Source organism: Notamacropus eugenii, chromosome 3, assembly GCF_028372415.1.
Source record: "Notamacropus eugenii isolate mMacEug1 chromosome 3, mMacEug1.pri_v2, whole genome shotgun sequence".
Lineage (NCBI taxonomy): Eukaryota > Metazoa > Chordata > Mammalia > Diprotodontia > Macropodidae > Notamacropus > Notamacropus eugenii.
The window spans coordinates 297,156,467-297,178,939 of record NC_092874.1 but is presented as its reverse complement, the minus strand read 5'-3'; the positions used below and the strand labels follow the sequence as shown (position 1 = coordinate 297,178,939).

The window sequence follows — 22,473 nt, the reverse complement described above, 5'->3', positions numbered from 1 at the left end:
ATGCACTCGCACGCACGCACACACACACACACACACACACACACACACACACACACACACGCAGAAATTTACACTTGAATCTAAAATATTGAAGCGAGTTAGACCTAATTATGGGAAATCGAATGATTCCAACCATTCTCAAGTTATTTCCATTTTTTTAAGAGCTGGAGCGGGAGGATAAGAAGGTAGTCTAATCGGCACCCAAATAAAGGATGTTGAGAAATAAAACAGATATTAAGGTACTTGTGGAATTCACACACGAGGTTTACGTGGACCCACTCCCCGCGCGCGCCCCCGCCTCAGCTCGCCACCGCTTTGCCCCCGCGCCCCATTGTCCGCCCGCCCAACGTTCGCCCCGCGTTCCCCCAATGTTCCTCCCGCGTGTCCACGGTAGCGGCCGACGCGGACGCGATCGCGGCTGGCGGGCGGGGGAGGGTCGGAGCCGTTTCTGCAGGTACCTTCTCTGCATGTACCCGGGCGGGTCAGGGCCGGGAGAGGAGGGGGCGGGGGAGGGGCCACGGCTCGGGCACGGTGCCCTCCTCTGTGCCAGGACACGGCCGCCCCCCCAAACCTGGGCACAGAGGCGGCCCCTCCCCTTGTCTGCCCCCCAAACCTGGGCACAGCTCTCCCGCCAGAGTTGCCCCTGGTGCAGCTGCCTCTGGTTCATCCCCTAACCTCTCCCCCAAATCCCCAGCATCCAGGGATGTCGGTAACTGAGTTGGGTCCCTCGGTGCCAGGCCTTCTTGCCCCCTTGCTTCCTCTCCCCACAAACAACCCCAAAATGGAGTTGCCCAGGCCCGGACTCACTTCCCAGTGCCAAGGCCTGGCATGCCTTTCCACCTCCCTCTGGGCCAAAGTTGTGTTGATTTTCCCAGTGAGTGTGTGCATACACGTGTCTGTGTGACTTGTGTGTATTTGGAGAGGGTGGGAGAGCTGGCAACAGTCCCGTGCCCAGACCTGATGCACCCTGTCCCCTGGCCCCAGATGCCCCCCTTGGCTGGCCAGACTGGGACTCATCACCCACTCTTTGCCTGGTCTTGGCCAGGCTCATCCTCCCAGTGCCAGAGGCCAGCTGCCCTCCAGCTTACCCTCTAACGTGGGGCATCCCCAGCCCGGGGATGATCCTCCCAGGATGAAGGCCCTGCTGCCCCTGGCTCACTGGGTGACCCTGCCAGAGCATCATGGCCCCCTTCCTAGTTCCTCCCTGAAGGAAATCCTCTCAGGCCACTGGCCACTTCCCTCCACTTCCCCTGAACTTTGCAGAGCTGAACCAAACTCAGACTCCCGGCACGTGCAAGTGATCCCTTTTCTTTGGGTTAGCAGCTCCTGAAAAGGACTGTGGAGGGTGTTGTGGGTCATCGCTGGGCAGATGAGAGAAGGCCAGGCTGCTCCACGCTGGAGCTATTGAAAAGTGTCAATGTTTGTGGTTGAAACCTTACCAATCCCCCAGGCCCTTTCTGGGCAGCCTGGAAGAGTCTGTCCATCTCTGGCCCTGCAAATTCTGTTCACAATCTGGGCAGATCCTGTGTGCTCACCAGCCTGAGCCAACAGGAGTCCATCCCTGTGGGTCAGTGACTGCCAGAGCAAGACAGTAGGTGGCCTTCAGATGAAAGTCACTTGGCTGGGGAGGCATGTGAAGGTTCAAGTCAGGGGGATGGTAGCATCTTGGCCTGACAGTCCCCAGGAGACTGTGGGAGACTAGTGAGATTCTGGGTAAAATCAGCTCTCATTTGCACATAACAGGATGGAGTGGGGTGAGTCAGGATAAAGCAGAGGGATGTAGGGGGCAGGTGCCCCAGGTTCTAACACCACCCTGGCCCTGCTGGTGACCATGTGATGGCAGATGAGGCAGTATCTTTCTAAACTGGGCTTTTATCCTCTCACATGAAAACAAAGGACTCTTCTTGATGAGCGCCACCTTATTGGGGGCCAGTACTGTGACTGCCTCTGAAATCTCCAAGGACCCTTTCAATACTAATATTCTATGGTTGTAGGTCAGCATAGGAAGTAGTAGCAGAGAGAGAGTTCTGCCTTTACTGGGCCTGCAACCATGCCTTGTGCTGTTCAAAACATGGGGGTTTTTTGAGGGGGGGAGGGCAGAGCAGGGATTAGATTATGATGACAGAGGGTAGGGTTGGCTTTTCCCTTTGACTGTAGAATTCAGAATAGTCAAGAGCTTAGATTCTCTGTCTTTATGATACTGGAATGCTGAAGATAAGGCTACCTGGCAGACCGGGGGCTTTCCTTGGCAATTTGCGGGGTGCCCATACAGCCTTTTCAGGCCTCCCCTGGGATGTGGTTAGGTTTGTATCCACAACAGCCTGACTACTAGCTGTACTGCTTTGTTTGAGGCCTCGGGCAAAGACTCCACCCAAGCATGGGGGAGGGAGGGTGAGAGCTGATGCTGATGCCCGAGTGGGTGGGCATTCAAAGACTCCAGTGGGGCAGACTTGATTACCATGTGGGGGTGGAAGCTAGCAAGGGACATCAGGCCAGCTGTCTGCCTTGGCTGCTGCCGATTTCCCTCTTCCTGTCCTTGCCAAGTGGGCACCCCATCTTCAGAGAAGCTCACGGGTCGACCAAATGGGCTTCCTTAGCCAGGGAGACATGTGGTTTCTTGCTTTTTAGGACAAGTCTAGTAGGAACTCTCCCTGCTAGCCAAACCAGGCCTTCTTGTTCTCCCAACTGGCAGAGACATCCATTGGGGTCTCTGTCCCACGACCCAAGCAAGCATCTTGGAAATGAAAGCAGTAACCCCCAGAATACAGCTTCTGGCAAAGGTCACAGGCCCTCCAAAATCAAGGTTGGGTATATTAGAGATGGTTTTATAGCATGGATAGACTAGGAAACCAAGCTGAGATCCCCTACAACCTGGTCTCGTCTGTAATCTGAGTTAGGGGTGGTCTAATTCATGTTCATGACATCCATGTCTCCTAAGGCTGGGACAGCCTCCCTTTTGTATCAGCCCTCTGTCACTGAAACTTTGCTTGTGCAATCCTTGACAATTCAGAAATCCCTGAGGAGGCAGTGAGGTTGGAGCTGAGGGAGCTGGGGGACAGGAAGGCCCAGGGCCTGCTTTGGAGGCTCTTCCTCCAAAGAGGTATGGGGACCCCTCGAGAATTTACCACTTGTCTGTTTACTCATTTGTAAAATGAGTTCAATAATCCAGTTGTCCATTGAAGGCTCTTACTAAAGAAACACATGACCTAAGGGGTGGGGTTAGTATCTGATGGTTAGCTTGGACCCCATCCACCCTCCAGAATGATCACAGAACTGGGTGCTGTTGGGGATGAGGGGAAACAAAGACATGGAAGGGAAAGCAGGCCTTTCCCTCAGAGTTAACAACTATGGCGAGAAGGAAATTGTGTGTGTGTGAAGCGACCTGAGAACAATCCCAAGGCAAGTGTCAAAACCCCAGATTCAGTAAAGACACCAAGGGAGACATTCCAAATGGAGGCTGGAGAGAGAGTGGGGGCAGCGCTTCACCAGGGAAGCCACCTGCAAGAAGATGTCACGGCCAGCTCAGGCACAAAGCTGGCAGGCTTGGCCCTGGTGAGCAGCCACCCTCAGCGTCTGGGAGACACTTCAGAAACTCTTTAGGAAAGCGCCTCTCTGTCCCAGTGCAGCCAGCTTTCCTTTTGGAGGAATCCATCCCTCCCCTTCAACGTCTCCCCCATCAGGCTCTTCTCAGGGGGTCCCAGAAAATCACACCTAGTCAGTCAGTAAGCACAGCTTCTCATTACTTTTTGCTTCTTCCAGGAATTTCTAGCACTTCTAGAGTGAGATTTTGATGATGTCTCGACGCAGTCAGCGCCTGAGCCATCGTTACCATGTTGATGATGATGGAGGCAGCAGCAGCAGCAGCAGTGGAGGAAGTTCCCTGGTGGCTGGTCAGCACACTGCCTTCAAGGACAGTCCCTTAAGGTAAGCCACTCCACAGCGGCCCTAGGTCATCTTCCAGATCACAACCACTCAGGGCAGCCAAGGGCCTGGCCAGCTTCCATGTGCACCTTTCTTTCCTGCCCCCATCTTTGGTGGAAACATCACTCTAGTGCTTTCTTTCCCCACAAATGCGAGAATTTCCTGTCCCCAGCACCGTCTCTTCCCCTTCTACCCCAACCTGGGCTGCTGCTGCCTTCACTCTCTGAGAACAGGAACTAGGGAGGGGTGACTTTGAGCATTGAGAGGGCCAGAAACTGAGGCTTAAAGCTGGGCAGGGAACAACCATCATGTGGCCCAGTACCCACGGTTTCTGGGGTGAGCTGCAGGGCCTAGCAAGAGCATAGGAAGCCATGGGGGTGATGGACCTGTGGGGGAGGAGACAGGTTCAGGTGGCTTTAGCTCCTCTTGTACCTCATCATGGTGGTTCCATTTGGAAAGAGGCCCTGCCTGGCCCATGGGAGCTGGGGATTTGTTCCAATGTTATAAAGGATTCATCTGTTGAAGGAATAAGAACAGAAGAGGGCTTTGGGGATCATTTCTTTTCATCCTAGAAGCTCCTTGAAAGTCTCTTCCTCCTCCAGGCCTTTCTCCCCCTGTTTTTCTCCTGCTTCATCTCCTTCACCCTCTTTCCTTTGCTCTTCATGCTTGGCGCCCCCCAGGACTCTGAAGAGGAAATCTGGCAGTGTGAAACGCCTCTCACCAGCCCCTCACCTGGGCCCTGCTTCCAATCCTCACACTACCTACTACAGTGAATCAGTGGTCAGCGAGTCCTACGTCAGGGGCCCCCGGGTCGCCTCGGTGGACAAAAGCTCCATCCTACAAGATCAGCTGGACAGCGATGTCTACTGGAGTGAACGTGGTGAGCTCTGGCCAGAGCTTGACAAACCCGAGGGCTTGGGCTGGGGAGAAGGAAGGAAGCTCCTCCCTGTCTTCTAAAGATTCCTAAGGAGGCTAGTGTCTGTTGGGAGTTACCTTACTCCTCCAGGTTGGCTCATCTCCCTGGATCCTCCCAGGTGGGAGATCCTTCCATTCTCCTGAAGCCCCTCAGTCCCACAGATGGCACTTTTCCAGATCTGGCTGACAATAACCATGCCTCCTAAGGCAGAAGGCCACCTGGTTTTGTGCAGCCAATGAGCTAAAAATCATCTTTACATGTTTCAGTAAAGTTCCATTACACTTAAAAACATAAAAAGTGTTCTTACCTCATACAGAAATAGGAAGGGGGCCAGATTTTGCCCTTGTGCAGAACTCCATTCCCGCCCTAAACCACATGGGGGGTGGGCTTCTGGGCTCAGACCCCCAAAGGGGTGGGAAGTCTGACTTCTGAAAAGTTCTGCCAGGTGTTCCACCTCTGGCAGCTGCTGTTGCTGGAAGCCTGAAGCTCCCTGCTTATCAGGCACCTCCATGCTCTGTGCAGGTGGGGACTTGGTGAGGAGGAGGAGAGGCCTGGGAGGTGCTGAGAAGAGTAAGATCAATGGACTGAATGAGGGCAAAGTCACCTATGATATCTATGGATCTTCCTCAGGATACTCCTCGGAGGATGACTCTGCAGGTAGGCAGCACTTCCTGCCTACTGGAACTCCATCCCCTGGACGCTGCCCCGTGTACTTTGAAGGGTGCCCCATCCAGGGGGGATGGGGAGAACATAGATTTCAGATAAAAGGATAGAGAACTCTGCAGTCTGGCTCCAGGTGGGGGTTTGGAGGTTGGGAGGGCCCAAGCCTCAGCATGGTAATGGGGATGCCTGGGGCCCACTTGTGTCTCCTTCTGGGTGGCTCCTCATGTCTTCACTTTCCTGCAGGGCACACACTTATGGACCAGCCTGGCTCAGCATCCTCATTAAGGAATGCTGCCTCCCAAGTTGGCGCTTTCTTGTGGGTGGCCATCACTTTTCCAGGTGGGTTCTGGGAGTGGGTGGGCACACTGCCCAGGGCAGTCCCTGCTGTGGGCCCATAAGAGCTTCCTCATTCCTACGCTGGGGCACACCAGGCCTGGGTGCTAACCCTAGGACAGTGTGTGGAGACAGGCTTTTATGGCAGGATCCCCAGGCACAGCTAGAAAGCCTTGGGAGATTCAAGGAGCAGCTGCAGAGTGGGCAGGCTGGGAGCAAGCTAACTCTGGGATAGGAGGGCGAAGCCTTTGAACCCCTCTGCTGGGACTTTTACAGGTTGGCTCTTTGGCCTGTTCTACTGGTGGCTGGGCACTACCTGCTACCGCCTGACCACAGCTGCCTCCCTGCTGGACGTCTTTGTCTTAACCAGGTCAGTGAGGCCTCCCTGGGCTCTGCCAGAACCAAAGAACCCATGCTTGAAAAAGCTTCACCACGCTTGAGCTCAGTTCAGCTTTTGAGACTTTTGTGCCATGAATCTTATGACAGAAGGTCAGGTCAGGGTCAGGGGTGTGCTGGAATCAGCTGGAACCAGCTTGAACCTGCTCCTGAGTGTCAGCTACCAGTCAGGGCTCCTCTGGGTATCTAGACTGAAGAAGAAGATGGGACAAGTTGTGTGTGCCTTCACCCCCTTCAGAACTGCTTGTTAACCCTTCCCCAGCACATGCCAATCCCCATGAGCACAGGTGCTGCTCTATTCCTGAGTATCTTGGAGGAGCTGTCCCCTCAGTAGTTCCTGCCTCTCATCTCCACTGACTCTGGTGGCTTCACCTTGGCCAGTTGGAAAGTCCTGAGCTCCCAGGGGTTGTAGTCTCTTCCCAGTCCTTCGGGTAGCCAGGCCATCCTTACAGTTTCTCTGTGGGGGGTCATGTCCAGGTTTCCAGGCAGCCTCCAGGGCTGTGTCCAGGAGCCTGTAGAGCAGGGGTAGGGAACCTGCGCTCTCCAGGCCACATGTAGCCTTCTAGGTCCTGGGGTGCAACCTTTGGACTGAGGCCAAGTTTTACAGAACAAATCCTTTTCTTAAGGAGATTTGTTCTTGGAAGTCTAGATTCAGTCAAAGGGCCACCCTTGAGGACCTCAAGTGCCACATGTGATCTCCAGGCTGCAGGTTCCCTATCTAGCTCTGGATTCTTGGGGCCACAGGCTAGGCCCAGGGAGACTAGCCAACCTTGTCAGGGCTTACTCCTTCCAAGTCCCAATTTGACAAGCACTGAAATGATTTAGCCAAAAGAAGCCTGCCCAATTCACTAGCATATAAGCACATTCCTGAGAGCCCTGGGAGGGAGATGCCTTCCACCAGCCCTGTCACCTTTCATAACAACATTCACACATTTGACCAAGGTCAAATTTTCTCCTTCCACTTGACCTCGAGGGCTGTCCATAAAAGCCCAGAGCTCCCCATCGTAGCTGTCCCAGGGTGGGGGCACACCCTTTGTTGGTTTCCTCAGCAGCTCAGGGAGGGTCGCACAGGAATCTGGTGGGGAAGACCAGGCACTAATGTCTCCTCCTTCATCCCCATGAAATCCAGGAGCTTTTCAACTCTGAAGAAGTTGTTTCTGCTTCTCTTGATGCTGTTGCTTCTGGCTTCGCTGGCTTACGGTGAGCCTTGCTGAGTCCCCAGGGCACCCTGCCAGCCCAGACAGACAAGGGCTTGGGGGCAGGGCTGCTGAACGCAAGTCTGGAAGACAGAGCTTTGAAGGGGAGCCTTTAGCCTTTAGGGGAAAAGGGACCCAGGCCTTGTATGGGAAAGTTCTTGTGCCTGAAATGGGATAGACGGCCTGTGTCTCCTCCTCTTGATCCAATCCCACAAGCCTTTCTTGTGCATCTTCTGTATGCAGGCCTCCCAGACTCATGCTGCATGCCTACTATGACAGTGCTGGCTTTACATGGGTGTTTGATCTGCCCCCTCAGTGGTCACTGTCAAGGCACTTGAGGGTGGGGGAACTGGTAGAAGAGCTGAGTCCACAATGAATGGGTTAGCTGGGCAGGACACAGCCAATGCCAGCTCTGGAGGCCTTTGCCCCTTCTCACTGGGGAGAATGGACAGGGTGGTCCTCCCTGGATGGTCCCAAAAGAGCTGTACTCTGTTCAGGAACCATGACATCACTTACCCCCTACTATGAGATGAAGCCCAGCTTGGGAATGGTGACACCACAAGCTGTCAGTTACCAGGACCTCTATTCAGCTGGCATCTCCTGAAAGCACTCTGATCCTCCAGAAGAGACAGGGCTGTATGTGGACCAGGCTTGGGACCAGGAGGCAGGACTTCTCCATGTCCTCTCCCCAGCTGCTTCTTGTCCCTCATTTTTCTCATAATCCAAAAGTGTGTAATGACTCCTGAAAGGATCATGAGAGATGCCTTTCCTGAAGGGTCTTGCCTTCCAGATCATGGGGCCCATAATGCATGCACCTTCCTTGGGCCAGGGTCTGAGCCCATGTGGATGTGACACTGCCAGACACAGTCCAGGTGTAGGTCCTCATCCTGGACATGTTTCCCTTCTGGTGCCTCAGCCTCTGCCTTCATTAGCCTTTCCTCCCATGTGCTAGGTGCTTGGTATTTTTACCCCTATGGACTACAGACATTCCACCCTGCTATGCTGTCCTGGTGGGCAGCAAAGGGCAGCAACAGGAGAGAGGAGGTGTGGGAAGCAGGAGAATCCACCCCATATTTCCAGGTGAGTGCCTGGGTGAGTGCCAGGAACACTTTGTGCAGGACAGGCAGACAGTCTGCTCACAACCAAGTCTGTTCCAATCAACCCCAGAATCACTCAGTCCACTACCATTTCTTAAGTGTGGCCTACTGTGTGTCAGGCACTGTGCTAAGGGATGGGAATTCAAAGAAAGAATTCAAACCCAAACAAACAAGCCCACAGTCCCTGCCCTGAAGGAGTCCCCGAGTCATGAGGAAACAACTAGGTACAATGGAGATCTACCAGGACAGATGGGAGTGAAGCAGTAGAGGGAGTTGGCTATGCTGTTTCTTCTATGGCAGCCATACAGACTATTACCATACCATCTTTGAAGACAGTTCTGGCCTGGCAGGATCTTCCAGGTGGTGTCCTCTCCTAGCGCTGTCTTTGAAACAGCTCTGCAGCACTATGAGGCATCAGAGGAGGGGGAAGCAGGATTAGCCAGAGGAAGCTGCTTTTGTTTCCATTTTGTAATGAACAAAAGTCTGTTTTATTTCCCTTCTCCCTCTCCCACCCATTCAGAAAAATGAAAAGCAAACCACTTGTAACAAATGTGCAGAGTTAAGCAAACCAGTCCCTTTTTGGCCATGTCTAAAAGATCTATGTCTCCTTCTGCCTCCTGAGGCCATCTCTCCGTCAGAAGTTGGGTCATTTTCCAGAAAAGTACTTGGTCACTGCATCGATCAGAGTTCTAAAGTCTTTCAAAGTTGCTTCTTTGTGGTTCTTCTCACTCTGCTCTGCACCAGTTCATACAAAGTCTTCTCAGGTTTCTCTCAATACCACCTATTTCATTGTTTCTTAGAGCACGGTTGTATTCAATCCTTACACCATAATTTATTCAGCTCTTGCCCAGTTCGGGGGCAAGCCAGTAGTTTCCATTTCTTTGTCTTTGCTGTTTGGGTGCCAAGTGTGTGTCATGCAGAAGATAGGTCATTCATCTCAGTGGTGACAGTCTCTTCTTAATGGTCTGTGCTGTGGGGCAAGAGATGAGAATATAAATCCAGGCTATAATGAAGCCTTCATTTAGTAACCTCGATTTATCCATGGATTTCCATCTCCAAACTCATCAATCTTTGCACCAGGGCCACTCACAAGCAGCATTAGGAGACTCTCTCACCTTGGATATGCAGATCCCTGGGGAGCCAGGGTCAGAAAACCTGGGCTCAAGTTTGAGCTTTGCCACTTGCTAGCTTTGGGACCTGGGGCAGTTCAATGCCAACCTCTCAAGACTCAGCCTCCCGCGTTCCCCCGCTGCCTTCAACTGAAATCATAGTTGCCTCCCCCAAAAGGCCTTCCCTAACACCTTGTCACACAGTGAAGTGATTCTGGAGGGGGGGGGGGTCTCCAGAAATTGGTAGCAGAGCCCAGACTATCAGAGTTGATCAAGCTGGGAAGACTTGAAGGCTGTGTGCAGATCCTGGTGTCTGCCCACCAGAAGCTTGGCCACCAGGTGATTGGATTTGGGGAGTCATGATGACTTGGGAAGCAGATAAAAAGACCAAACAACCTTTGCCTTCTGCAGCCACCTTCTGTTTGTGGACAGAGGTCAGGGGACCTCAGAGAAGGACAAAGAGTACTTGGTCTCCCTCAGTCCTCACACAGTCCAACCACAGTCTAAGTGGTTGACATTATTCCAGTGTAATCTGAGGGGTGACATGGAGTGGTGGGATAAAGGACATGGCTCTAGAAACAGCAACAGATGAGGTGCTGGATGTCAGATGCACAATGAGGTCCACGATTTTGGACACAGCCAGTGTCAGAATTTGATTTGTCTGACTTCTCATGTCAGCTGCAAGGAGTTTTTTTTTCAGATGTGGGGGGTAAAACAATCAGTGGAATGATCACTCACAGGCAGAAGAATTTGGAGGAGGCAAATCAGCCTCAAGGATTAGATTTCATCACATTTTTAAAGGCAACTAAAAAACCCCATAGTTGCTATTCCAAATGAGCATAAGGCAACAGAGGGCAAAGGAAGTCCAGGAGGAAGCTGAGAAGATCATTTTGTCCTTGTGACCCCAACACTCGGCATAGCCTGTTACACTTAGTGGGAGTGTATCAGTGTTTGTTGGCTGTCATTGTACTAAGTCCACAAAACAACGTGCAAGGGAAGAAGACACAACTATTATTTGTCAGTAAGAAAGTCCCCAGGCACAGGATACATGATCAGCACCAAAAGATGTCACAACGAAACCAAAGGACCATCTTCACGGAATGAGAAATGCTGGTTACACGAATCATTTCAGCATCAAGGACCAGATCAGTGACTGGGCCCCACAAAGGTCAAAATCCAGCAAGTTAGAAGAAAGGGGGACAAAAGGGGAAAAAACATACCGTACAGCTCCAACAGCTCCAGTCCTTCCTCTTCAGATGTGTCAACCACTCAGGCACGGCAAAAGGAACACTGACTCATAGCATCGTTTCCTAAGGATGTTTGACTGCTGCCCCAAAACATCACATTCCAGTGAGAAGGCCAGCAATCCTAGAGGCTGCCTCCGTCAGAGACCAGCGGCTCTTGGCAAGCAAAGAAACCAAAGGCAACACTGGATCTGAAAATAGGCCACTGGCGCAAGAGAAGAAGAGGGTGGTGACTAAAGGATACAAACAGTGGCCCCGTGAAACGGCAAACATCAGGAAGGGCCCTCAGCCTCCCTCTTCAGCTCAGTCCTGAGAGTGGAGGCCCCCAAATTCTTGAGTCAGCTCCTTCCCCGCTCAGTGACTCACCTTGTTAGGAAGCTGTTCCTGCCTCTGAAATGTGCCACAACTTCTACCTTGCCAGGACAAGCAAAGCAACTCTAACCCTGTCCATGTCCACAAAGTCTGAAAACCATTTTCACGTCTCCTCATCGTGTTGTGTGTTTCCAAAAGTTTTCTTGATATCATTGGTTTTTACTTAACCTACCTTTCCCAGTGTGTCTTCTCAGAAAGAGAAGCAGGGAATTTGGAAAAACCCTGCAAAGCTTGTGTGATCTACTAGTGAAAATCATTTTGAATTAGGTACATCTTTACACACACACACACACACACACACACACACACACACACGCACACATCCCACTGACTTTGAAGACTTGTCTCTAGCTTTTGCTTTCATGTGAACCACCTTGCTCAGTGTATCCTTCCCATTTTGCCCTCCCACAGAGCCAGCCCTTAAGCAAAAGAATAAACCAAAAAGGGGAAGAAAAGTTCAGCAGAACACAGCAGGCGAGCCCAGCATTAGATGCAGGTTCCCTGCCAGTATTTCCCACCCTAGCCAGGACGGGAAGGGAAGAAGATCCTCATGGGTCATGTCTGTTCTTTCCATTTCCATGGTTGTCTGTGGTGCTTGTTTTCTTGTTCTCCTCATTCATTTATTCCACTTTTCCCCAGTTCATGTAAGTCTTCTAATTAAGCAGAGTTGTGGCTTCGTACAGCATAGTCATATTTCCTTGTATCCATAAGCCACTCCTCTGTCAATGAGTTCTTTGCTACCAAAGAACTTTCTTAGTGGTTCAGTTGGTATGGCACTGAATAAGTTAATTTAGGTAGTTTTATCATTTTTATGCTACTGGCTTGACCTACCCACGAGGAGTGAGTACATCTCCAACTGTTGAGATCTCTACGTATGAAGAATGTTTTGTAATTGTGTTCATATAGTTCCTGTGTGTGTCTTGGCAGGCAAACTCTCAGGTTGTATACAGTATACAATTGTATACAGTTATTTTCAATGGAATTTCTCTTTCTATCTCTTCCTGCTGGATTTTCTTGATTAATGTATAGAAATGCTGATGGTTTTGATGGGCTTCCAACTTTCTTTAAGTAATTGTTTGAACTGGTTTTGTTTTAAACTGGTTTTTTAGATGACTCTCTAGGGTTCTCTTGGTAAACCATTGTATCATCTACCAAAAGAGATAGTTTTGGTTCCTCATTGCAGTTTTTTCCCTTCAGTTTCTTTTCTGCCTTATTGCTATATCTAGCAGTTGCTGTAACTGGTACAACACTGAATAGCAATGGTTGGCAATGGACTTTCTTCCTTTACCGTGATCTTACTGGGAAGGCTTATCCCCATTACATATCATGCTTGCTCTTGGTTTTAGTTAGATAATACTTATTTTAAAGAAGACTCCATTTATTCCTGTGCTTTCTAGTGTTTTTCAACAGGGATGAGGCATTTTGTCAAAAGCTTTGTCTGCACCTGTTGAAATCATATAAATTTGTTGTTTATGTTATTGATATAATCAGTTACATTTATAGTTTTCCTAATAATTGACCCAGGCCCAACTTCTTGGTATCAATCCAGCTTGGTCACAGTGTCACAATATATCTTTGTGATATATTCCTGTAATCTCCTTTCTTAGCATTTAATATTTTTCATCAATATTCATTAAGGAAATTGATCTATAGTTCCCTTTCTTGGGGAGACGTGACTCTCCTTGGTTTGGGTATCAAGATTATATTTTTGTCATAGAAAGAATTTGATAAGATTCTATCTTTACCTGTTTTTCAAATCGTTTATTTAGTGTTGGAATTGATTACTTTTTAATCATTTGGAAAAATTTGATTTAGTCCTGGGGTTTTTTCTTAGAGAGATCATTTATAGCTTGTTTCGTTCCTTTTTCTAAGATGGGGTTATTTAAGGGCTCTGTTAAACAAGACTATTTATATTTGTAAAATTCATTTCATTTAGATTTTCATTTTTATTATTGGCATGTAGTTGGGCAACAAAGCTCCTAGTAATTACTTTTATTTTCTCTTCATAGATTGTAAATTCACTGTTTTCATTTTCTGATGTAATAATTTGGTTTTCTTTTGTAAAAATTAAATTAGCCAAGGATTTATCTATTTAATTGTTTTTCTCAAAGCTTATAGTTTTATTTATTAGTTCATTGGGGTTTTGTTCTTTCAATTTCGTTCATCTTTCTATCGATTCAAGATTTTGATTTTGGTGTTTAATTGGGAAGGGATTAATCTGTTGGTTTTCTAAATATTTTAGTTGCATGTCTAATTCTTTAATCTGTTTCTTTGTCTCTTTGATTGATGTAAGCATTTGAAAATATACATTTCCCTCTAAGTCCTGCATTGACTGCATCCCCAAAATTTAGTTATGTCATTGTCACCATGAAATTGTTAACCATTTCTATGATTTGTTCTTTGACTCATCCATTCTTTAGGATCCATTCTGTAAGATCCATTCTTTTTCTCCAACTCCTCTATTTGTGTATCTTTCTGTTTCAAGCATATTTCTTGTAAATAACATATTGTTGGATTCTGGTTTCTAATCCATTCAACTGTATTCTTCCATTTTATGAGTGAGTTCATCCCATTCCCATTCACAGTTGTGTTCATTAAATGTATATTTTTTTTCATGCTATTCTTTTACACTCATCCTTTTGTTTTTTACTCTGTCCCTTCTTCAGTAGTCTTTTGTTTCTGAACTTTGCCTCCCTTAATCTATCCCGTCATTCTTCCCTCCCCCTCACCTTTCTCTTAGACGCTTTTCCTCCTACTTCTCCTTGCGTAAAATGAATCTCTCCATCTCATTGTGTGTGTATGTGTATTCTTCCCTCTTTCAACCAGTTCAGATGAGAATAAGGTTCGTGTTGCCTGTTCCCCTCTTCTGTCCCTCCCATTGTATAAACTCTTTCTAGTGCACCCCATTTATGAGATAACTTTCCCCATTCTTTCTCTCCTTCCCCACAACCTTCCAGTGCATTTCTCTTCTCCACCCTTCCATTCTTTTGAGATCCTCACAACATAATACAGTCATTCAGGTCGCTATCTATTTAGACTGCTTCTAGGACCCGTGGTGATCATAAAATTCTGAAGTGGTTACATGTATCATCTTGCCACACAAGGGATCTAAACAATTTGCCCTTTTTTAGTGACTTGTGATTTCTCACTCATGTTCACCTTATTATTCTTCTCCTGAGTTCTGTGTTTGAATGTCAAATTTTCTATTCTGTTCTGGTCTTTTCATCAGGAATGCTTGAAAGTTCTCTATTTCAGGAAGGGTCCTTATTCCCCTGTAGGACGATACACAGTTTTGCTGGGTAGTTTAATCTTATTGTGGGCTCTAATCCTAGATCTTTTCCACTCCAGAATATGATATCCCAAGCCCTGTACTCTTTTAATGTGGAAGCTTCTAAATCTCATGTGTCCTGACAGTACTGGATTATTTCTCTCTGGCTATTTGCAGAATTTTCTCCTTGACCTGGCAGTTCTGGATTTAGAACAGTTGCTGGGAGTTTTCATGTAGGGGTTTCTTTCAGGAAATGATTTGTGGTTTCAAGTTCTACTTTGCCCTCTGATTCTAACACATCGGGGCATTTTCCTTTGTAATATCTTAAAATATTATGTTGAGCTCCTTTTTTGTTCCTGGCTTTTGGATAGACAAATGACTCTCCAATTCTCTCTCCTCAATCCATTTCTAGGTCATTGGAGTTTTGTATGAGATCCTATACATTTTCTCTTGAATTGATTTTATTTTTTGTTGTTGTCTCCTAGAGTTATTAGCTTCTATTTGCTCAGTTCTAATTTTTAAGGAATTCAGTATTTTTGTTCCTCTTTTACTAATTATTCACTCTTTTCTCATATCTTTCTTGTACCGCTTTTTAAAAATTTTTCCTCTTCCACTCTTAAAATCACTTTTTGTTCATTTTTATCTCATTCTTTAACTCTTCTAGGAATTCTTGTTCAACTCTTATCCAATCTACCCTTTTTCTTGGAGGATTTGCTTAAAGATATCTTCAAGTCATTGCCTTCTTCTGTCTTTCTGTCTTGAGCCATAGTAGCCCTTTGTGGTCAGGTTCAGTTTTGTTTACTCATTCTTCCAGCCTATTTCTTGACTATGAACTTGATGTTGGCATTGGGCTCAGCTCACCTCTGGGCTTTCTTAGTTCAGTCCGCAAACTTTCAGTGCTTCCATAGTGGTGATATCTGTTCACTGCTATTCTTGTCTGAGTTGTGCAAGTTCCTGACTCAGGTTTAGGTCTTCTGGCTTGCGGGTGCTGGAGTTTCTGTAGAATGTTATTGGACTCAGTCATTGTTAGCACACTTTGAGGTTCTGCAGGTTCAGAGGGACCGAACTTATTGACTCTTCTTGCGTCTGGGTCTCCTACCCGAGGTATCCCACTGCAGGACTAAAAGTGAACATTGAGCCCCCAGCTGTGCTCTGGGGCTCAGGTCCAGAACCTCTTTGCAGAACCCCTTTCTTGATCAGTGCTCAGCTAGGGCCTCGCTCACTCATAACTGCTCCTCTCAGCCCTACGTCTGTAGCCTAGAAGAGTCATTTGGCCCCCTTCATGCTCCCAGGATAGCCTGGGATCTGCTCCTGCTCAGGGATTCAGTTCTAGCCCTTTTACCATCCTTGGGCAATGAAATGCTTCCCACTGTCCTGGCTGCCATTATGTTGGGCTCCTGGCCAGCCCCCACCTCAGTGTCCACAGCTCTCTTATTTCTTAAGCTTCCCTGGGCTGGAGAAATGACGCACAGGGATGTTTTCTTGGCTTTCCTCATGAGAATGTGGTCTGGCACATTATCTAGATGGTTAGAGAGGAGGTGGGCTGGGCTCATCAAAAATGCCCACCCTCCCTCTGTTCTCTTGGTTCTGCCCCTGTGCTGTGTGGTTGGTGGGGAGGGGACCTTCTGCATGCTTAGCCTCCTTTGTACCTCTTGGGGAGGTCTCTGACCTGGCTTTTTGCCCTGAGCTCTCTCAGCTTCTTTGCCATTTCGACCCTGGTGACCCTGGCCCTCCCTCATCACTCTCCTGGCTCACTGCCGCAGTGTCCTGAGTGGCCTCCCTGCCTCCAGTCTGTTCTGCACTCTGCTCTCAAAGGAACTTTCCTTAAGAACAGAGCAGACCAAGTGACTTCCCTCCTCAGTCAATGGCAGGGCCTCCCCTTTGCCCCCCAGAGGAAAACAGCCCCACCCTGTCTTTCCAGCCTTAGCCTCATTGGTCTTCTGTACTCCTTTCACACTCGGTGACCCTACCCAAATGGCTGCCCCCATGCTGAGAATTCATTCTGGTGCTCTTTCTTCCAGTCAGCCTGTCAACCCACATGTATTTATTAAGCACTTCCTCAGTGCCGGGTCCCGGCCTAGGGGACACAGGTACACAAAATGAAACCATTCCCATTGACCAGGAACTTCCATTCTCAGGCGGAGACCAACAATGCTTACGTTTTTGTAAATAGCGTAAGTGTGAAATGAAGAAATCTGCCGACAGCAGTTAAACGACCTGGTGGCTTTTAATGTCCTTGTCTCCTCCATTCAAATGGAAGTTCTTCGTACACAAGAAAGGTTTCCTTCTTGGTCCTTGTGTTCTCAGCACTCAGCCCCACCTCGGGCACACAGTGGTGCTTAACAAATGCCCAGTGCTCCTTGTTCCTCCTCCTAAGAGACTTTTCATCTTTGTGTGTTTTCCTCCTTGTTCCCAAGGCTGAACAGCATGTCCTGTCCAAGGTTCATGCCCTAGAAAGGCGGCTGGAAACTCTGGCTTCTGAATACTCTGCACGTTGGCAGAAGGAGGCCATCAGGCTGGAGTTGCTGGAGCTGCAGGGGGCCAGTGGGAATGGAGGTGGAAAAAGCCTGAGCCACGAGGATATTTCAACTCTCCTGGAGGGCCTGATGAGCCAATGGGAACCCACCCTGAAGAAGGACTTCCGTAGGGACACCACTGCCCACATCCAGGTGAGGAGAATGCTCTGCTAAGAAGACCAGGTCGGCAAGCCCAGCTAGTGGAAGGCATAGAGGTCTTGAGGTGAGGCAGCACTCTGGGCTTGGCAGGACCTGCCAAGTTCTCTGGGTCTTGTTGAACGCCTGTCTCCTTTTTGGTGGTCTCCAGGAAGCACTCACCACCCTCAGGGCAGAACATCGGCAAGATTTGGATAATGTTCTAAAGAAGATTTCTCAGGCATCCCAGGTAATCCAGAAGCTCTGACGCTTCTGGAGGCAGAGACACAGGGGATGGAGGGCGGGGAGGGGGGGCGCGGGGGGAGTGGGGCGGAGGGGTGGAGAGCGGGCAGAGACATCTTGGGGGAGGTCACTTGTAGCTGGAAATGTTGGTGCTGCTGTCAGTAGACCTAACACTTGCTTACAGGTTTCTGGCCAGATTCCATACTTGTATGGGAGCATATTCGATTGACTCATTGTCCCTGAGAGCTCCTGTCTGAGGACTCTGGATCCCCTTGTCCGAAGGATAAGCAGAGAGCTTACTGATCTAAAGCAACCTAAGCCTCCTCCTGTAGCTCCTTTCTGGAACCCCTTTCCTGTACTGAGCACATCCATGCATGAAGACTAGGGAGGGATAAGATTGTCAATGAGAAGACTGTAACTCAACAGCTGAGTTTGAAACTCTTTTCAGGGACTGAGAAGTGACCTCACCACTCTAGGGAAAGTGGTTCATGCCTAATCTCAGCTGAGTTGGGGTCTCTGTCAGATGCCTCCTCTTGGTGGGATGATAAGGGAGGAGTCCAGTCTTTGAAAGGTCTAGCCCAAACTCAAGGTCAAGATTTCTGGAGCCCAACAGTTTGCAGAGACTCAGATCCTCCTTAGCAGACAGAGGGTCCACCCAGAGGAGACAATGAGTCCCCAGAGTGTGGTTTGGTGTTTTCATCAGTCTCATTGTGCCATCATCTTCCTTACAGGAGCTGGAAAGCTGGGTGCTCCAGCTAAAATCTGAATGGCAGAGGTAAGGCCCCAAACTAACTGGCAAAGAGAAGAGGAGGGAAGGAAGGCTAGAAAACTAGACCAGAGAAAGCACCACTGAGATTCTCTGGGGGGGTGTCAGTAGAGCCAGAATACTTGGGTTAGCATGTCCATAGGATTAATCCCAGCTGGTAAGGACCTCAGAGAGCAGATGAGGGTCCTGAGGCCTGGGAAGGAAATGACTTGCCCAGGGTCACACAGGGAGTAAATGTCAGGGAAGACTTGCACCCAGATCTCTGGTTCTGTTCTTTCCCTTTGATAGTGGTTCTGCTTGACTCTATCCTGTGTCACTAGCCAGTGGCTGCCCTTCCCTTTTCCTTTTGTCACTGTCTAGTTTGGCCCAAGAAGCCCTCCAGGAAAACATATTAAAGGCTATGGGTCCACTGGAGGCCCAGCTGGCTGGCCTGAGACAGGAACTGGCAGCCCTGAGCCAGAGACAGGCTGCAGTGGCAGAGGAAGTAGACCTTTGGCCACAGAAGATGGCAGCCCTGCGCAGTGATGTGAGTCCTCCAGTCCACCACTTAGACCACATGTGCCCCTCTCTCCAAGGTGGGCTGCCTGAGCATCTGCCCAGGGAGACCCAACCCTCTAAGGTGTCCACTGGGGTCCAATGAGATCTTTTTTGGTAGACCTGAAAGCAGTGGAAAAATGCCAGTCACTTGGTTCACAACCGTCCCTTCCCTGGCACCAGGAAGACATGCATAGGCTCTGAGCTCTCAGAGTCTTTCTAGACACCCCCTCCCCAGGTCCCCTGTCCCGGCCCTCTTTCTTCCTTACCTCTACTGTTTTGTGGATGGTCTCTGGTGGTTTCTAGGTGGAGTCTCAGTTCCCAGCCTGGATCAGTCAGTACCTTCTTCGAGACAAGGGCGCTAAGGCTGGGCTTCTTCAGCTGGAGGAGGTACAGGCCCAACTTCGGGACCTGGAGCACAGAATCCTCACTCAGGTGGCAGAAGGGCAGGTCAAATCTGCCAGTGAAGCTGCTGCCAGCCTGAGGCTGACCCTTCACAAGGAAGGAGTGACTGGGGTCACAGAGGAGGTGAGGCCTGCCCCATTCCCTGTCTGCCTGTCGGAGGTCATGGGTTTGCCCTGAGAGGAGCCTCCAGGGAAGGAAGGGGAAGCCCTGGCAGAGCAGGTAGCACACGTGGCCCTCTGGTGAAAGGGCTGGGCCAGTTCTGCAGGCAGCTAGGCCCATGAGTCCATCCATGCCTGTCTTTTAGGATGTGCACCAGATTGTGAATGAGGCCCTGAAGAGATACAGTGAAGACCGCATTGGGCTAGTGGATTATGCCCTGGAGTCCTCAGGTAGGTAGCCTGTAGAAAGCCAGAGGGCTGGGGACATGATGGTTGCCCATTAAGGGACAGCAGGAATTAAAAACTCATGATGCCCCTTATGGGACAGGGCAGTTGAAGGGCTGATGCCCTGGCAGTGACCCCTCATCTTCAGGACTACCTCTGTGTCCTGCCAGCCCTCAGCTGCCCCCACCTCACTTCTCTCCCTCTTGTTCTTTCAGGGGCCAGCATCATCAGTAGCCGCTGCTCAGAGACCTATGATACCAAGACGGCCCTTCTCAGTCTGTTTGGCATCCCCTTGTGGTACTATTTCCAGTCCCCAAGAGCCATCCTCCAGGTATGACAGAACAAAGGGCCCCCAGCTTGGCTCTCTGCCATCTCCCACCTTCTGTGGGGGCTGGGCTCTCAAGGTGGGAGGATTACACAATGGAAATCTATTCCATTGGCTGCCCACCTGACTTGTCACCTGACTTGTCTTCTGCCCACAGCCAGATGTTTACCCTGGCAACTGCTGGGCATTCCGGGGCCCCCAGGGCTTTGCTGTGGTTCGATTATCTGCCCGCATCCACCTCACTGCTGTCACCTTGGAGCATGTACCCAAAGCCCTGTCTCCCATCAGCAACATCCCTAGCGCCCCCAAGGATTTTGTCATCTTGGTGAGTATCTGAGCCTTGCAGCTCTCCATTCCCGTATGCCTGACAGCCATTTCTTAACAGCAGCATTGTGAGGTGAGGAATGGAAGGATGTGCCCATTTTACAGCTGGGATATTGAGGCTGGTCTCTGGACTCCACAACCAGCCCTTTCCCTGCTCCCCCTCTTCTTAGAGAGAAGCCAGAAGAGGACAGCTGACAGCAGTCAAGATTTCAATGCTGTCTCAGGGTCCTTTTATACAACTCCTTTATACATGGGTGCCTCCATGGCCAGGTGTCCCATGGGGGAGCTGAGTGGGGATGATGAGCACCATTCCCTACAGTCACCTCCTTAGGGCAGAGTTGGAATGTCCTCATAAGGAGGATGTGGGTGAAAAAAGTGGAGCCAGAGGAGAAGAAGAAACGTGTAGGGGAACAGGATGCTTCAGGACCTAAATCCTGATAGATGAAGAAACTGAGGCACCTACAATTAAATTGTGTGTCCCAAGCCATTCAGCAGCTTAGGGGAAGAGGCAGAGAAGGAGGCCAGGGGCTTGGAGGGAAAAGGATCTGTCTACTGAGTTAGTGAGAGATGCTGGAAGGTGAGGGGACCAAAGAAGGAAACATCATGGTGGCTTTTGCTTTCTCCCCTTTACTCTCCCCAATGTATCCCCCCCTACACCCCCTTCCTCCTCCTCTTCCACCTCCTCCTCCACAACCTCCCCTTCCTTTGCCTCCCTGGATAGATCTGGATTCATGTCCTAACAGCATGACCTTTCCTCTAACCCCCTCCCATCCATCCATCCATCCATCCATCCAGCCATCCAGCCATCCATCCATCCCTTCCCTTTGCTTTTCCTTCTCTGTAGGGGCTAAATGAAGATTCACAGTCGGAAGGGGTGGCCCTCGGGCACTTTACCTATGATAATGCTGGGGAGTCCATTCAGACCTTCCACTTTCAGGTATGGAGGGCTGGCCCCACAGTGTCCCAGGGAGGCTGGTGCTCTTGAAGGCTAGATCACCAGCCATGGGGATGCTGTGGCTTTGCTAGGAGCTGCAGTTTGAGCCAGGACCCCATGGTTCTGATAGCAACCTGAGGGATAACATTCAGCCACTGAAGAAGGCCTGGGGGGCACGGGCTCTGGGGTCAGGATGTCCACCAAGGGATCACGAGCCTTCCTGACCCCAGTCTCCTCTTCCCACAGGGCAATGACACAGCCCCATACCAGGTGGTCGAACTTCGGATCTTAAGCAACTGGGGTCACCCTGAGTACACCTGCATTTACCGCTTCCGGGTCCATGGGAAGCCTGCCAATTAGCCTCTCCCCCCCAGGGCCTTTCCCCTCTTTCCCCCTTCAGCCCCTCCCCTCCCCCAGCAAGCACTTCATCCCACTTTCTCGCCCTCTCCCACACTTCATCCCTTATGGCCACTGTGGCTTCTGGGAGAGATACAAGGTGGGAGCCTACCACCATGGAGCAGTTTGGCCCCACCCTGCCCTCTCTGATGGAGAGGAGATCACCAGCTCAGCTATTTGTTTCACTCCCCATCCTCTTGAGGGTCAGGTGGCCCAGCTCCCTACCAGGCCCTGCCTGCCCTCAGGAGGTGTATACACAGCTATGTATGATATGTTGAAGGTGTGAGTCAAGACATCATGAGGGCCTTATTATGCTCAGCAGCACTCAGAACCACAGCTTAGGCCACCTTAGCTTACCTTGCCCAAGAGTCTAGGTCAAAGAACTTGGTTTATTGAGGGCATGACAACTTGGGCAGTTCCAAAGGGCAGACTGGTAGACAGTCTGTCTTGGGCATGCCCCAGCAGGTGGCTAAAGCTCCCGTCCATGGTAGCATGCATAGTTCTCTTTACCATGGGGCATGATGGGGGCAGTCTTTGAAATCTGAAGTATCTGGGACTGGCCACAATTCCCTGGTGTTAAGTTTATTGGGATAGAGTTGGGGTTAGTTTTTTGGAGTTAAGGCTGGGATGGGAGGGGAAGGGCAAATTCTTTGGCCCTGCGGGCCCATTGTATTATGTATATAGATAGATATTTGTATTTATACATAGATCTCTTTGTTCTTTGTTATCAGACAGAAAAGCTACAGGCTTCATTTCCGGCTTCCTCCCCCTGGGGCCCAGGGTGATATTCACTCCAGCTCCAGCTTGGGGTGGGGGGCAGGCTGTCAGGCAAGGATCCTCACAGTGACATTGCCATCCTTCCTGCCTTTTACTGTAGGAGGGAAGGCAGGCCTTCACACCACAGGGCTGGCCACTGGTCCCTGAAGCAAGCAGGGGCACTCACTCATCTGCAGGCTTTGGGGGTCACCAGCAGACAGTGGCAGGCTGACCCTAGCTG

At 49.9% G+C, this 22,473-nt stretch overlaps 1 protein-coding gene across 1 annotated transcript; it reads left to right on the top strand.

Annotated features, from left to right (window-relative positions):
• The first annotated feature begins 357 nt into the window (after positions 1-357).
• LOC140534744 (SUN domain-containing protein 2-like) lies at positions 358-22,081 on the top strand. The gene is made up of 18 exons (XM_072656160.1): positions 358-454; positions 3,760-3,924; positions 4,602-4,801; positions 5,360-5,494; positions 5,744-5,839; positions 6,110-6,203; positions 7,359-7,429; positions 8,378-8,505; positions 16,933-17,184; positions 17,339-17,416; positions 18,141-18,184; positions 18,536-18,701; positions 19,016-19,237; positions 19,419-19,503; positions 19,713-19,828; positions 19,980-20,147; positions 20,991-21,083; positions 21,327-22,081. The coding sequence occupies exons 2-18, from the start codon at positions 3,791-3,793 to the stop codon at positions 21,438-21,440; spliced, it is 2,196 nt and encodes a 731-aa protein (XP_072512261.1). The 5' UTR covers positions 358-454; positions 3,760-3,790; the 3' UTR covers positions 21,441-22,081.
• Positions 22,082-22,473: the final 392 nt, after the last annotated feature.

Excerpts from the sequence above, each read along its gene's own strand:
- LOC140534744 (XM_072656160.1), top strand. The coding sequence starts at position 3,791 with ATGATGTCTCGACGCAGTCAGCGCCTGAGCCATCGTTACCATGTTGAT. Across the intron at positions 5,495-5,743 it reads CTCGGAGGATGACTCTGCAG|GGCACACACTTATGGACCAG; the intron begins GTAGGCAGCACT and ends ACTTTCCTGCAG. Across the intron at positions 5,840-6,109 it reads GGTGGCCATCACTTTTCCAG|GTTGGCTCTTTGGCCTGTTC; the intron begins GTGGGTTCTGGG and ends GGACTTTTACAG.